The following is a 17,337-nucleotide window of genomic DNA, read 5'->3' as shown; positions in this document are numbered from 1 at the left end:
CCTCTTCCCGTACCCTCACCTGATGGTATCCTGATCTCAGATCGATCTTGGAAAACCAAGATGCTCCTTGCAACTGATCGAATAAATCATCGATCCTCGGCAACGGGTAACGGTTCTTGACCGTTAGCTTGTTCAACTCCCGGTAATCAATGCACATCCGGTGTGAACCATCCTTCTTCTTGACGAACAGAATAGGTGCTCCCCATGGCGAGCTGCTCGGCCGAATGAATCCCTTTCCCAGCAACTCCTGGAGTTGCGAGGACAACTCTTGCATCTCTGGAGGTGCAAGACGATAGGGCACTTTAGCAATAGGCGCGGCCCCCGGAACCAGATCGATACCAAACTCTACTTGCCTCATAGGAGGTACTCCCGGCAGTTCCTCGGGAAAAACATCTGAAAACTCACGCACCACAGGGACCTCCTTAACTGACTTCGGTCTCTCGGAAACCTCCCGCGTATCCATCACATACGCCACAAAACCCTTACAGCCTTGCTGTAGACACTGTCTCGCCCTAGCGGCCGAACAAAAAGCAGATTCTGAACGGGTACCCTCACCGTACACCGAAAGAACTCCCCCACTATGATCTCGTATGGTCACCAACTGACGCTCGCAGTCGATGACAGCGCCGAATCGGCTCAGCCAGTCCATGCCCACGATAACACAGACATCCCCCATCGCAATAGGAATCAGGTCAATCGGGAATTCAACCCCGAAAATCTCTAGTACACATCCTCGAAGAACCTCCGTAGCACGAATCACTTTCTCGTCAGCTATAGAAACTCTCAAAGGTCGACTCAACGACTCACGACTAACGCCGATCTGCTGACTAAAGGCTAAGGACACAAAGGACCTACTCGCACCCGAGTCAAATAACACTAAGGCAGACACAGCGTTCACAAGGAAAGTACCTACGCGCATAATAACATAAGCATAACATATCGACATTAAAATAATTACACGAATTACAACATACCTGCCACAACATCGGGCGCAGCGCGGACCTCCTCCGCAGTCAGCTGAAAGGCTCTCCCACGAGCCCTCGGGGCCTCGACCTTCACCGGTCGAGTCTCAGTAGTCCTGGCAACAGGTGCAGATCCCTGACGAAGCTGCGGACACTCGGCCTTCCGATGGCCGGTCTGGTTGCAATGGAAGCAAACCATAAACCCCTTGGGGCACTCCCTAGCAATGTGCCCCTCCTTGCCGCACTTGTAGCAGGCACCGGCTCGACACGCCCCATCGTGACCCTTGCCGCACTTTACGCAAGTGCGGTTCTTCGAACCTCCCGTCCTCGAATCGGCGGACTTGATCCGCTTGGCTGCCGGCTGAGACTGAGCCGGCCGCCGGTCTGCCTGCTGAGACTCGGCCTCCTCCCTGGCCTGAGTCTCTAACTCGATCTCACGCTTCCTGGCATTCGCCTGAAGCTCAGTAAAAGTATGGTAAGTGGAGTTTGACACAAACTCCCGGATCTCCCTCCTCAGAACACCCAAATACCGGCTCATCCGAGCCTGCTCTGTGGCCACCAGCTCGGGGCAAAACATCGCCCTCTCATGGAACTTCCGCGTGATCGCCGCCACCGAATCAGTACCCTGCTTGAGGGTTAAGAACTCCTGAACCAATCGTTCCCGCTCCACCGGGGGAACGTACTCATCCCTGAACATGGTAGTGAACCCCTCCCATGTCACTGTCGCAGTCTCTGCCAAAGTGAAGTTCGCCGTCACGAACTTCCACCAGTCCTTTGCTCCCAGACGGAGCTGGTTCAAAGCGAACCGTACCCTCAGGTGCTCCGGGCATGAACAAGTGTAGAAGCACCCCTCTATATCTGCGATCCACCTCATCGCAGCAATCGGATCCTGCGTCCCATCGAACTCTGGTGGCTTCGTGTTGCTGAACTCTCGGAACAGCAATGAATCACCCCCCTGTGGCCTAGCAGCGGCCACAGCTGCGGTAGCTGCAGCGGTTGCAGCCTCAGTCAATGCGGCGTACCGCTCGTCGAACGTCTCCATCAGGGTGGTCTTGATAGACCCAAACATCTCCGGGATCTCAGCCCGGATCGCCGCCGCCACCTCCTCGTGGATCATCTGACGAATATCCTCGTCACTCACACCGCTCGTACTTGCTCCGTGACGCGGTCTAACCATGATATCTCTGAAATACAACATAAAACTATCAGAGATTCTACCGAGTATAATCGTACTCGATATGCAACCCTACTCAGTCCCAGATATCCAGGGATTCTTACTTGGGCCTCCCACTGACCCGGTGTCCTCGGTAGCACGGGCCCAATACTACCGACCACACCGCATCAATGTTCATCCCAAGTCCTCCTCCCCAAACGCCGGATAGTGAGTACTCTACTTCTGATACGCTCTATCTACCCGCATACTAGCAAAGCATCTCATATAGGCAACTCCCCTAGACTAAGGCATCACAAATCATGCCACTCTAGTCCTATCATGAATACCTAGTCTTCTAGCATGCATAACAATTCATATCATATAATATTGTAAGGTATTTTGGGGATCTTTACCGTTCGGGCGCTGACTGATCATACACACTGCTTCTTTCTTGCTTACCACAAAACCATTTACAAGAGTTTATGCCTTTATTTGAAAAGCTTCCTCAAATCCTCGGTTTGAGTTCAGTTACCCCCTAAGGTGCACCCGAATCCCTCAAACCAAGGCTCTGATACCAATTGTAACAACTCAAATTTTTCAAACAAATTTTTCATTTTTAAAAACATAATTGTTTCCATTTTAAACAAGGCATAAATAGTTTAATTATTCTGTCAAATACAATTATTCAAAATCCCAAGATCATAAAGACAATCTTCAGTGTGTATCGATCACGCCGGCGCCTTCCCACGGTCCTCGCTAGTACCTGAAATACATGCACAACAACTGTAAGCATAATTGCTTAGTGAGTTCCCCAATATACACTTACGCACATACGCCTTTCCAGGCCCTGACCTTCCGGACGCCTTCCGGCCCATAACATAATCGCCTTCCGGCTCATAACATATTGCCTTCCGACCCACATATCATACATAGCACATATAACAAATAACTTACCACATATAGCATACATATCACATATCATATCCGACCTTCCGGTCACAAAGTCAAACCCTTCCGGGTACAGTATAGTGAGAAGACTCACCTCGTAAATGCTGAAAGCTAGCAACTCCTGAAATCACTCGTGCACAATCCGACGAGCTACAACCTTCCTATAACATCACATATCTCATTAACACTTATATCTTCTAAGGGTGACTATCCCTAAGAAGTCAGACTTAGGTCAACTCTGGTCAACGGTCAACGGTCAGCTCGACCGGACTCGGCGAGTACCATGGCGACTCGGCGAGTCTAGACGTCCTCCAACTTTCTGAGATTCCTTATCTACTCGTCGAGTACCCTCCTCGACCCGACGAGTTACTCTTGAAAGAATCGCGGGGCCACCCCGACTCCACTCGCCGAGTCTGAAGAACAACTCGGCGAGTCCCAGTAAATCTTCAAGCTACTCACCGAGTCTGAAGAACAACTCGGCGAGTCCATGCCATGCAGACGAGTAACTGCTTCCTGAGATAGGTCTCGTCCCGAAATACACATGCATGGGACCTTCTGGACCTCTAAAGGCCCTACTACAAGATTATAGTCGTTGGGTAACAAGGCACTACTTCATCTAATCGCTAAATGGGTTCTATAAACCCTAAATTCATAAATACATCAATATAGCAGAGCACACACGAATTCTTACCTGGATGATGTATTCTCTGTATTCCCAATCCTCAGAATGTGACCCCTTGCTGCTCCTTTAGCCAATCCTTTCTCTTCCTTGCACAACCACTCTTCTATAACCAACAATGGCCTAAGATCCTTGCTCCAGCTGCACCCAATCGATTTAGGGTTCTTCTCAGAAGGCTAAAACGAACAATGACGGCCAATGAGTCCCTTTTATACGTCCCAAACCTGAACGGTTAGGGTTTCCGCTAAACAGCGTCGACTCGTCGAGTCCATACCTGGACTCGTCGAGTCCAGTCGCGATCCCGCGACCAAGTCTGCGATCTTACTCGGCGAGTCTAGGCTCCAACTCGCCGAGTCCCCTCTTAAACCACCCAAAAACATAATTTAATAATACCTGAGATTTCGGGCTGTTACACCAAACTTTATCAAGAACATTCTAGATCACAAAATTCAAATAAGGCAATTATCTAATTTTGACCTAGTCTAATTTCATGCAAGATAATTCACCAAATAATTAAATTTTATGATATAAGAAAATAATTATTTAACTAATATGAAGTTATCTTTTATTTTGGCAAGGATAATCATCCAATATCATAAAAATCTGATTTATATCAATACAAAACATTGTGGTAACTATCCCACAGCCAAAGGAGCACAAAATCCCGAAATTAGCTCTTTCTGACCAGCTGACTCGTCGAGTCAAGCATGGACTCGTCGAGTTCACCATGAACTCGACGAGTTCAGTCGTGGACTCGGCGAGTCTAGCCCCCAGAAACCCTAATTTTCGATTTTAAAGCATGAATAATCAACTATAGCATCAAATACATCAAACAAACAACCCTAGGATCTGATACCACTAATGGGTTTTGAGCAAAACATCAATCCTATGGTGTACATTCAAACCCTAATAGCTTTTGGATCTAGTTTGTCTAATGAATATGCAATTGAATATCCAAAGCTATAAACCCTATATCTATCATATAAGAACTGAAATAAGGGTTTAGTAATTACCTTTGATTGTTATATTGCAATAACAATCAATTCCTTGCTTTGATTGGCTTCAGAAAGCTTAGTGTCTCAAGTGCTGCACCTCTAATGGAGTCATAAACACCACTAAGCAACTAGATGAAGAAGGAGAAGAGAGGAGGCACCCAAAAACGTCTAGAAACCCTAAGGATTCAGTTACCCACGTTTTTGGGGCCTAAGGGGTCCTTCATATACTTGTGTGGGCTGCTAGGGTTTCAGTCAAAACCCTAATCGACAGCTTAAACTCTAAGCAGCCAATGGAACCTTCTGGATAAGGCCATGGACGAAAATATGATGGGCTCCCATCATAATTTCGTTCACCCCTTGTTCCTTTAGCATTCGTTAGCCCAATAACTCAATTATCCAATAATTGCAGTCTAGTCCCCTATATTTAATTAATCACTTTTAGCCACAAAATTAATTCTTAATTAATTCTTGACTAATATTAATTAAAAAATATGATTTATCCTTTAATATATTATTCTTATAATATATTAATAAATCATAATTTAACCTTTCTCTCCTTAATTCATCCTACATATTGCTATGGTGAAGGCAACCCAAAAGGACCATGCTCATAATCAGGTCAAGTACATACCAAAATAGTTATGGACTTAGACACTTATCCAACAGAATGTTGTGTCAAAAGGAGAAGCCTCTTAGAAGGTTGATGTTTCTCCATGGATCCAAATTTCACATGAGGAAGAAGCTGCTCATAAGATCAATGTTGATCCAATGGATGAAGTTACGCAAAAGTTAAAGTTGCGCCAAGGAGCTTCGTGAGGGGGAGGTGTATTGCACCAAAATAGCTTTGCGAGGTTGAGATGTTGCGCTAAGGTTATGCGAAAGGAAGGTGTTGTGCAAAGTTGCTCCAAGATGTTCACGAGGGGGAGGGATGTGCAAAGTTGCTCCAAGCTATAATTGTTGATAATTGTCTTCAAAAGAGAAGCTTCACATGATGTTGCACCAAATAGGATTCTAACTACAAGTTGCTCAAAATGATTATGAGCGAAAATGTTGTGAGAGTATGAGAAAGAAAAATGAAAAACAAGAATGAGGTATTTACAGGTTGTGGTTCCTAAGGTTTCACAATAGTAGGAGAATCGGACATAGTAGGGCTTACATGGACTGATTGTGGACCCATAAGGCATGAATGACACCCTCGTATAAATAGTAGGATATCAATCTTGGGATACAAGTTAGAGAACGACAACATAGATATCAAGAAAGGAAAGGTGGAACATGCATGAATGCTAACTTGAGATACTACAAACGTGCATGGCACACAAGGAATGTGCATGGCTCACTTGAAACGTGTATGGCCTATTTGAAACGTGCCTGGTCCACTTGAAGTATATGGCACATTAAAAACGTAGACGACATATTTCCGATGCTCTATTTTTTAAGGTACTCCAAGACGGTCTTATTCAGTGAAGATGCTCCAAGATGGTTCAGTGAGTGAAGTTGCTCTAAATTGGTCCAGTGAGTGAAGTTCCTCAAAATTGTTCCAAGAAGCTTTTGATCTTTTCAAACTTCACTACCTATGAGGATGCTCCATGAACAACCAAACATGTTCCCTTTGAAGAGGATGCTTCACATGGCTAAGGATGCTCCATGATCAAGTAAGTGATCTTTTCTATCTAACTTAGATGCTTTTCCTAGATTCTAAGCCATGAGATAAACAGAAAGCTTTGATATGCAACACTAAAGAATCTATCTTTTATAGTGATGTGTGTGTGTGTGTGAATGCGGATAGAGAAATTGAGTAAGAGACACTAATGTACAACACTAGGTAATATTTATTTGAAGTGAAGTGTGTGCATGTGAAACAAAAAATCATAAAGAAAATGAAAGATAGGATGAATATTCTACATGAACTTTCTATCTACCCTATTGATATGTAACAAAATGAAAGATTTGGTACCTTACATAGTATATTCGACATTGCCAAAGTGATGGTTGAAACCAAGATCCGTTAGATTTTTCCTTTGATGTATTAATTAGTGAAGTTAGCATCGGATTATTCATTTGCAACCACAACCATCAAGGGATGTTTTTTCGTGATAAAGCTTGTGAAGTCGGATTTGCATAATCGAATTTCGAATGAGTTGTTAAATGATTGTTTAATTTTATGTTGTTGAAAAAAAAGGATTTTCCAAAACAACGAATGAAAAGATTGTGAAGCATTTCTGAATTATAAGGCCTCATAGAGAATAATTATAAAATAATATAAGGTTTTAATGTTATTATATTTTTTTATTTCTTTTATCTTTTATATTTATATTATATAATGGATCCCGATTAACTTTTAGTCTAAAAGAGTAAAAAACTTCGCACTACGTTGTGGGTTTGAAACAGTTTAGTGTGTATGGAAATTGTAACATGTAAGTTTTATGCTCGATGATTCTTTTTTTGTTAGTTATAGGGTGTTTTCGAAATTTTCCTTCTACACACAATGAGGTAAAAAAAAAAAAAGATGACTCGGCCAAGAGGTCAAAAGTTATCATATGTTGGGAGAAAAAAGCCAAAAAATGGTATTTATAATTGGTCTTAGGGACTAAAAAATGGATTTAGATTTTTGTCACACTTCTTTGTCCACTTTGACATTTTTAGTCCCTAAGATCAATTATAAATACTAAATTTTCTACAATGGATTAAGGAATCATTCCACTATTATTTTCAGTTTTTCATATTTGTCACCAATTATGATTTCTTAATACATTGTAGAGATGGCTAGGGAATGATTCCTTCTTTTATTGATTTTGAAGGAAATGTGACAAAATGATGGAAACTTATATTTTAGTCACAAATTGTGATGGTTGATGATTAATAAAGTGTTAGGACAATATTTCTAATGTTCTTTATTGATCCCAAACCAGTGAAAGTTCCCTGCTTTGTGAAAGTTGGAAGCCTTTGGTTGATTCCAAACGAATGATATTCCTTAATTTTTTTTATTTGTAGAACTCTTATGTTTTTTGTCAATGTATTTTATAAGTATATAAAGTTGTCCAAATCGATGATTGTGTTCCAGGGTTTGTGATATGTTTCTTAAACGGACAGTATTTATATAAATGACACTGAATGCAAAATATATGCACCTAATAATATATGCACCTAATTTCTGTAAAAACATGAGGAGTTGTCTTTAAAACCTCTTATAGCAACAAGGAAAAATTATGGTGGTATTTAACACTTAAAATGACTGGAGTTAACACTTGTTGACATAATGACTTGTATACTTGAACTATTTCGCCTTCTGGTTCACTAAATATCTTATCTCAACACCAAATCTGAATTGGGACAACAGCATAAGAATGTCCAAGAACAAACATAATACGACCTTATAATAAAATCACGTTGAGAAAATCAGATGCTTTATTTAGCAATAAATAGGTAGTATTCAAGGGAAATTCAGTTCTATTATACATCAAAGATCAAGCCAAATGTGTCCATTAATTTTGACAAATGTTCAGCTAGCTCTCGAGGTATACAACCAAGCACTTTCTTGCATCAAGATTCTGCAGAAAAAACTTGGATCAAAAGCCATGTGATTCTATAATCATTTGCAGGATATTTGAAATCACTATGTAACCAAGACAGCAAATAGATTGACTAATGAAGGAGAGGTGACTATTCCACCATTATTTACAGTGTCATCATTCACTAAGATTTCGGCTGAACCATCTATATTCAATTTGGCAGAAAGCCTTTCTTTTTTATTACAGCAAACAATTAACCATGGGCTTTTTGAATTTAACTTCGTGTCAACAATCGAATGAAATGAAAATATCAACATCTCAAAACTAAATATTAACCCAAAGCCAACATCCTTTCAGGTCTGACTTCCTTTAAAACAATTGATTAACAATGGAAAATTAGAAAAATTAGGATGCGGAAAATGTCAATCTTTTATCAAAAAAAATAATCACCGGCTCAATAAACTAACCTGGATAGCATTTACAATTTTGAAACTGGTGAGAGGTGGCGCCTTATTATCCGAGAGCACGAGAGATTTTTGAAGCAAATGACAAACTTTTGGAAAATACATACGTTCATTCAACAGGAGTGGAAGGGAAGTAATTAATCATTGATGGTAAGTTGATGTTTTCCTAGACAAAAACGTGTAGTTGGTCAATATCTTCCATAAAGAAGTCAACATCATCATGATTAACCAGCATATCATCAAACTAAATCTGTTGGATAAATTATTTGATTTTTGAGGACTAAAAATACTATATTACATAAATATGGAAACTTACTGCGGAAGCATCAGAGCAACCAATTTCTGAAAGTTGGAAGCACATGCTCATCTCATCAAACATTCCAACAACAAAATATGTTTAAATACTAAGTAGGCGTATGCATTTCTAAGGTGATCAAATTGACCATAATACCCCCTTTAAATGTATAAATGTTAAAAAATTCAATATATCATATATGGTTGTTTGAAATTATGAAATATGTTTTTCAAAAAAATAGTAGTAAATATATTAAACAACCAAATGCCAAGGGCAGTTATGACAATTCACAATTTCACAACCATATACAAAACCAAGAAACATGTGGACACCTTCTGTTAGAGCGATCGGTACGGGCAACGGCGTCGAAGGGGTATCCGACGTGGACGCCTAATAACGCCGGTATAACGCGGGGAACACTGTGCCGGCTTCCCGTTTTTTGGTGTTACGTCGTCGGGCGTTGTTGTGGCGACGGGAGAAAATGTATTCGTTGATTGGTTGATTCAAAAATCAAACCGTTTGAAACTTTACCGTTTTCAAACGGTCATAAACTTAATATATATATATATATATATATATATATATATATATATATATATATATATATATATATATATATATACCACATTTACTCTTTATATTTTACAAACCAAACAAATCCTTTCAATTTCATTTTTCCTATTGAATGTTAAAAATGGATCCTTTTGATCCGTTCCATCCATACAATCATGATGTCGATGAAGAAGATATGTTTGTGGGTATGATACATCAATATGTTACCGACATGATACCGCAAGAGCCAGCTCCACTACGGACCAGACGTACGGCATTGAACAGAGATCGTGAAGAGGGGCATAGACGTCTAGTACACGATTATTTTGCGGATGATTGTGTCTACCAACCAAAAGATTTCAAAAGAAGGTTTCGCTTGCGGAAAAATGTATTTCAACAAATAGTCAATGCAATGGAAAGCAGGTAATTCTATTATATGTTTTTTTAATTATTAAGTAATTGTTAGGTAATTTTATTACATGATTTTTTTAGATTATTACATAATTGTTAGGTTATTTTATTACATGTTTTTTAGATTATTAAATAATTGTTAGGTAATTTTATTATATGTTTTTTAGATTATTAAATAATTGTTAAGTTATTTTATTACATGTTTTTTAGATTATTAAATAATTGTTAGGTAATTTTATTATATGTTTTTTAGATTATTAAATAATTGTTAGGTAATTTTATTATATGTTTTTTAGATTATTAAATAATTGTTAGGTAATTTTATTATATGTTTTTTTAGGTATGAATATTTCCAACTAAGGTACGATGCGAGAGGTAAACAAAGTTTTACAGGGTTGCAAAAATGTGTTGCTGCAATCAAGCTTATGGCTATGGGGGAGTCACCCGATTCTATTGATGACTATATGAGAATGTCAGAGCGAACTGCACGAGAAAGTTTGTATAGATTGGCGAGAGGTGTTATCGAAACCTTCGGTGACAAATACTTGCGCAAACCTTCATTGAATGACATACAACAACTATATGTGGCGCATGAAGAACGACATGGTTTCTGGGAATGCTTGGAAGCATTGATTGCACAAAGTGGATATGGAGAAATTGTCCTGTGGCGTGGAAAGGTCAATACACAAGTGGTCATCTTGGATCGCCTTCGTTAGTATTAGAAGCGGTTGCATCATAAGACTTATGGATTTGGCATGCTTTTTTTGAAGTTGCGGGTTCGAACAATGACGTAAACGTTCTTGATCAGTCACCAATATTTCAGAACCTTTTGACGGGAAAGGCACCGGATACTCCTTTCACAGTCAATGGCCATGAGTATAAGTTCGGGTATTACCTCATGGATGGAATATATCCAGCATATTCCACGTTCGTGAAGGCATTTCGACACCCGATAGAACCAAGAGATAAATTTTTCAAGAGAATACACGAAGGAGCACGTAAGGATGTGGAACGTGCTTTCGGAGTTCTGAAAGCAAAATGACACATAGTTGAACATGTGGCACGACCATATGAGTTGGACAGACTACGAGATATTTTGTATGCATGTATCATTATGCATAACATGGTGGTTGAAAATAAAGGAAGAAACATTGCAGAGTATTCACCTACCGAACCAAGACACATTCAATTTCAACTAGGGACAGCAGAATACTTACATAGAGTCGTTGATATCCAAGATCAACGAAAACACAAACAACTACGAGAAGACTTGGCAGATCATATCTATGATGGCAGTGAAGTTTGAGTAATTTAGATCGAAAATGTAATTTGTTTTGTCTTTTTTTTTTGTATCTAAATGTGGTTTTATCCTTAGTTGTAATTTTTTTAATGTTGTTTTTAATTTAGGATTTTTATTGTTATCGTTATTTTTAAAAATGTTATGTTTAATTTAAGATTTAATTTATATTACATAATGACATAAATAAAAAAATAAATAAATTCGAAAATATAGAAAGTAAAAACATCAAAAAAAAAAATTAAAAAATCAAATACAAAATAAGTGGTGTTATTACATATTATTAGGTGTTGCCCATTTCCACCTTTGGTGATTATGACTAGGATGTTGATGTGACAACTTTTTGGTGTGGTAACATGTAATAACATGTTGTCCACACCACCAGCCTTAGGTAAGCAACCGAGACAAATTCTCAAGGGTTGAAACTTTTCGTCTCATTATAATGTTCCGTAATAGTAATTAGTTACTATTCAATTCCTCAACAATTATCTCAAGGGTAGAAACTTTTCGTCTCATTATATTCCAAATCTGTTCTATAAAATTTTATCTTGACCAAAAGGTCCCTCGTTACAGTTACCAAATGCATAATGTAATAATTTTCCCCATATACATGTTTAAAATATTAAATCCATATAGATTGGCGAACAAACCACAAAGCCTTAATAAGAAAACAATGAATATATAATATTTTAATAAAATGAGGAACAAAAACATGGATTCCATATTTCCATTAATACCCTTCATGTACCAATAAACATATTCATTGACTCCAATAATACTCAATAACCAATAAATGTAACATCTCAAATTTCGAGTCCAATAATTTCATTTTAATTAATTGATTATAAAACATTAATAAGAAAACTATGTGAAAATATATCATTTCGTAAATCAATATATCATGTCTAAAAACCCAAATCATAAAGTAATAAAATGTCAGAGTACAATCCCAGAATATATCTTAAGTGCGGAAAATCAATGTGTGTGTATAATGTGTTGCTACCGCACCAGCTCCTTCCCCTTCGTTGAAGAGGTACCTGAAACCAAAACTGTAAACTGTAAGCACGAAGCTTAGTGAGTTCCCCCATCGTACCACATACCATACAATCACATAACATACATGATGAGTTTATAAAACTCTTTGATCGATTAGATCTTATAACAGGTAAATCAAGAAAGCAAAAACAGTAAGATAAAGCACAAGAATGAATCTGAATGTGTCGAATGATTCAATTGATTCAATCCTCAGTAGAGCTCGATGAAGAACTTCCGTTGTCGAGGATATTAGGGTTACAAAAGATAAGAACGATGAACGCTATTAAAATCTCTATCAAAAGTACGTTCTAGGATGCATGCAAGCATCTATAAATATTAAACCCTACAAAATAACTCACGGATGGACAGGCCCATACCGGAGATTAAATGAACTAAATGACGAGCCCAAGACGCAACACTATGTGGACCTAACAATCTCCCCATTTGCGTCAATTGGAGCGAAACTATCACTTCTTCTTGCTGGGTCCAGCTGCAGGAACCTTCTTAGTGGTTTCAAACAGACGAGGGATGAGAGTGAGGATTGTCTGTCTGAAGCGAATGTACCACTGGATCATGTCATCGAAGTACTTCTTGTCATCTGTTGAATTCTGCTTGCAACGATGAATGATTCCCAAAACATGTTTCATGCATGCAGTGGTGTATAGATGTTTGTCTGCCAAAGCGAACAGACATTTTTCGCCTTCGTTTCTGGTAAACATGACAAAATTGTGTTTCGGGTCAATCTTTCCCATCTGTATCATGTTCAGGTCACTGGCAGAGCCAACAGGTAAGATAGTGGGCTTTTTCTTGAAGATGCTAGCGATCTCCTGATCCATCTTGGCAACTTCCATGATGTAGCATACAAGCATCCTCTTGAAGTGATCAATAATCGGACCATACTCTGCTTCATTTGTAAGGAGGATGTTGTGCAAAATTATCCAATCATGTGGATTCAAATCAGGAAGATCCGCAAGCGATATGGCATGTTCGATCTTAGCAGAACCCCTCAGCACCTTGAACTGAACGTTCGTGAAGTTCCCTTCTCGAAACGGCTTGAGGACCCGAACGTTGATTATCTTCTAAGCGCTCCAAGTTTGATACTGTGGTTGGGCAGCCTTCAGGTAGAATTCGACGAGATCCCTATCAACCTTTGGATGAGGATGAGGGATATCAGCAACGTTATCAAAGGCATGGAAGATGAAGGCCTTTCGGGTCAGTGGCATATCAAACTGTGAATCGACAGAGTTGATGCGATCCAGTGAAATCACCGGTTCAAGCCACAAAATGCTGGGAGTTTCAATCTCTTCCTTCAAAAGCTTCTCAAGAGTCCACGGAGGAAAAAGGGTTTTCCTGCTCTCAAGAAGGTCATGAGCCTCTTTCATTTTTCTTTCAGTTTCCTCAGCCTCTCTGGCAACGCGAGCGCTCATATCAGCATCCTTATCGCGACCTTGCTTCTTTAAGAGATCTGCAATCGTCTCTTTATCGTCATCGCTCTCTTTAGCAATTTTCTTCCCCTTGTCTTTGACACCCAAACCTGAGGCTTGGCCTGTTGAAGGAGGTTCGGTTGTTTTTGTTGCTGTAGAAGTGGGAGGCGGTTGAGATACATCCTCTCCCCCTTGTTTCGGAATGGACACGAACTCAAGGAGCCCTTCAATTTTGCTTAGGAGAGAAAGGGCAGGAGCAAGTTTTTCTGCGAGAGTACGCCTCACCGAGTAGTTCAGAATCGGATCATGGGCTTCAATGATGTTGGAAAGGGCAGCGTGGACATCCGAAACACATGATGAAATAACCTCTCGTTCAGATTGAAGAGATTCAATTTCCTTTTGAGAATTGGAAAGTTGAAGATTCTTGACCTTGAGAGCAGTGGTCTTTCGAGCTAGAGCGTCCATGAGGGAGTTCTCGGTAGCTAGATCTTCTTGTAGCTTAGACAGGCGCTCCTCAATAGTCGCCTTAAACGATGAGTTGTCATCAGTGATAGTTTGACGAAGAGTGGCGCAGGACTGCAGTTCTGAGGCAACTGAGGTAGCCAACTTGTTGACAATAGGGTCAAGCTTCGTTTTACTGGCATCGACAGTTTCCTGTAAAGACTGCAAAAGAGAAGAAGCATCAGCAAATAGTTTTTCGACTTTTTCGGTCGCTGCAGCACAGGCCTTGGTGGAGGCGTCAATAGCGGCAGTGGCTGAGCTGATGGAGGCTTCATGAGCCTTAGTGAAAGCATCAACAATCTTCTGAATAGCAGCCTCGGAGATGGTAGATTGTGATGAAGAAGAGGAGGAAGCAATGAGAGAATCAATCTTCTCGTGAAGCTCCTTGAGATGCTTCTTGGTGACAGGAGCATCATCGTCATCATCACTTTGCACCTGATACGGACTGTAATAGACCGAATCAAATGTCATGTTCTCCCCACCAAGAAAAGGTTCTTCATTGTCTGCGGAGTGAGCAGGAGATGAGGGTGGAGGTGAGGGTGGAGGCTCGGTTGTGGAAGTAGGTTCGGGTTTTGATGTATGTTCGGTAGTGGGAGTGGGTTCGGGTGCTTTAGTAGGAGCCCCCGTATCAGATACGTTAGTTCTTACTTCAGCGGTTGTTGTGGTAGCTTCAGTGAAAATGGGAGGGGGTACTGGGATAGAAGTAGGTGGTATTTGAGTAGTGGAGGTTATGGGGGGAATGGAAATAGAAATGGAGATTGGTGGAGAAGAGACAGGTGGACTCGAAACAAGTACCTCTAGGGTAGGCGATCGTGGAGGAGTGTTACCACGGGGGGCTCTTCGGAGTCTGAATTTTCTTCCTCAGATTCGCTTGAGGAGGAAGCAAGTATCAGCTTTCGCCTAGGTTGGGTTTTCCTCTTCTTCAGTGGAGGAGATTGAGCCGCCTTGGTAGGTTTGCGTTTCTTCGGAGAAGGGCCTTTCGCTCCCTTGCCAACCTGCTTGTCTTTTCCCTTTTCATTTTTCTTTCCCCTTCGAGCGGTCCTATAAGCATCATGAATAGACTTAATCATATCAGGAGTGAGCTCTCTAGAACCAGAGCGACAAAACTCCTTGTAGGTTCTGATGATGCGGCTGTCGCTAGGGACATCTCCAAACATCGACTCAGGGATTGAGCCATTAAACTGAAACTTAGATGCATCAGATACAATGATCTTCATAGTATGGAAAGCACCTATCGAAGAGAGTGGAGAATCAGCAACAATTGGTACGTGATACTTGTCCATCACCCATTTTGTGATCAGTGTCCAGAAGCGAGCGTAGGAGATCTCTGAATGATGAGATGTAGAGGTAAGACTCTGAATCAGCTGCTGCCATAAAACCAACCCATAGTCAAGGTTGACTCCATTGTATACCCCATAAAGAATCGTTATGAACAGACGACTCACTCCGTCTGAATCGGCACTGCGTTCCGATAACCCCCTGAATAACACTGTAAATAACCCGTTCCACTGAGGAGACAAGCACCATTTCTTGAACTTGGTGACCGTTGTCAGAACCTCAGTGTATCCCATGTTATAAAACATGGAAAACAATTGACCCACTGGAATGGATTCAGGGTTAACCCTAGATGAATCGGGTTCAAACCCTAAAAGCAAACAGAATCACTGCTTGGAGATGGATGCCTTGTGATCAAGAATGTCGAAGAAAATTCTATCGACAGACTTATCATAATGAGCTGTGGCGAAGATTTGCGATAAACACTCCATTGGAACAGCTTCAACTTTGGTGAGAGCGGGAGCTAGCGATGAATATTTGAGACATTCGATGATCGGGAACATGAAGGCATCGTAAACATGTGGAGTGAGATCGATGATCAGACTTTATTGAGGACGAATCGGCAGAATGTGGGAAGTGGCATGAACAGAAGATGAGTCCGCCATTGAAGTGAAGAAGTTGGGAGAGATGATGAACAGGAGAATAATCAAAGCGTTTCTTGCTCTCTGAATTTTGGGTGCAGTAAAGAGGTAAATAATGGGCGAAGTTACCTTTTATACCGTCGTGAGAAGAGAAAGAAGAATCTGTTCCCAAATCTTCGAGAGAAATACGAAGGGTTTCCTTAGAAGATCGATGCGTGATAGTTGGGAGCCCCGATGATTACGCAGGAGAGAGAAGAACTGTCCCGTTTGACACGCCTTCCCATCAGGCGTCGTTTGAAGTGTCAAAAATGGTTCCACTTCGCACGCCTGTCCTTCAAGCGTCGTTTGAAATATCAAATCGATTGGATTTTCGGCTGAGTCAGCAACTTATCCCTTTAGTATGAGCTGTCATCATAAAGTAGAATGACCACGTGTAACATTGTGAGCCACAACTCTTTCATAACTTCAAAAAAATGGCTTGTAAGTAATGAAACCAGAATTATGGAAAATCAAAAAGATTTTCGTGCTTGGTGTGTAAAAGAAAAGGAATAAAGCAACACATATGTGGGAAATTGTGATGTCAATAAAGACACGAAACAATGGATCTCGGGCACGAATCTCTTCCTTTAAAGTCAAGAGAGACCTTAAAGTGTTTGTTTGGTTTCCCGTTGAAATACGATCAGACACTTAATTAGAAGTGTTGAAAGGCGTCTTTTAATCAGGCTAATTTGGGTGGCTTTCGCTTCAGTTCAGAATTCCTGATCTTGACAAAAGACAGAAATCGACTGAAGTACTTGTGAGACCAATGTAGTCTGTTGAACAAGTAGGTTTGAAAAGAATTTAAGTGGCATGGTGAAAATATTTGTAGGTGAAATCTCATAAAAAAAAATTAAAACTGGATTCCATGGGAAGAAATGTTATGGGATTTAACAATTTCATAGGAATCACACAAAGATAAAACTCAGAGATTTCAAGGTACAGCCTTAAGGCTGAATTCGTAAATTCTTTAGTAAAAACTAGAGCAAAGTTAATTGTTCACTGTCAATGCATGGAAGGTAGTGAATTGAGGGTTTCACTTAGCACGTAGTGGCCCGAAGCTAAGATCATGAACACAGAAATTGTATAACCATAAACCTCAGTGGTAATTTCTGAGAGTCTCAAGGGTTACATGTATGAGATCGAAATATGATGGA

The 17,337-nt window shown here is 40.3% G+C and overlaps 1 protein-coding gene across 1 annotated transcript; it reads left to right on the top strand.

Annotated features, from left to right (window-relative positions):
- Positions 1–9,702: 9,702 nt before the first annotated feature.
- LOC111921076 (uncharacterized) lies at positions 9,703–10,687 on the top strand. The gene is made up of 2 exons (XM_023916666.1): positions 9,703–9,983; positions 10,312–10,687. Exons 1-2 carry the CDS (start codon positions 9,703–9,705, stop codon positions 10,685–10,687), a joined length of 657 nt encoding a protein of 218 aa, XP_023772434.1.
- Positions 10,688–17,337: the final 6,650 nt, after the last annotated feature.

This window comes from Lactuca sativa, chromosome 5 (genome assembly GCF_002870075.4).
Source record: "Lactuca sativa cultivar Salinas chromosome 5, Lsat_Salinas_v11, whole genome shotgun sequence".
In the NCBI taxonomy this organism is placed as follows: domain Eukaryota; kingdom Viridiplantae; phylum Streptophyta; class Magnoliopsida; order Asterales; family Asteraceae; genus Lactuca; species Lactuca sativa.
Note: the sequence above shows the minus strand (reverse complement) of the source record. Positions and strands in the feature narration are given on the sequence as shown.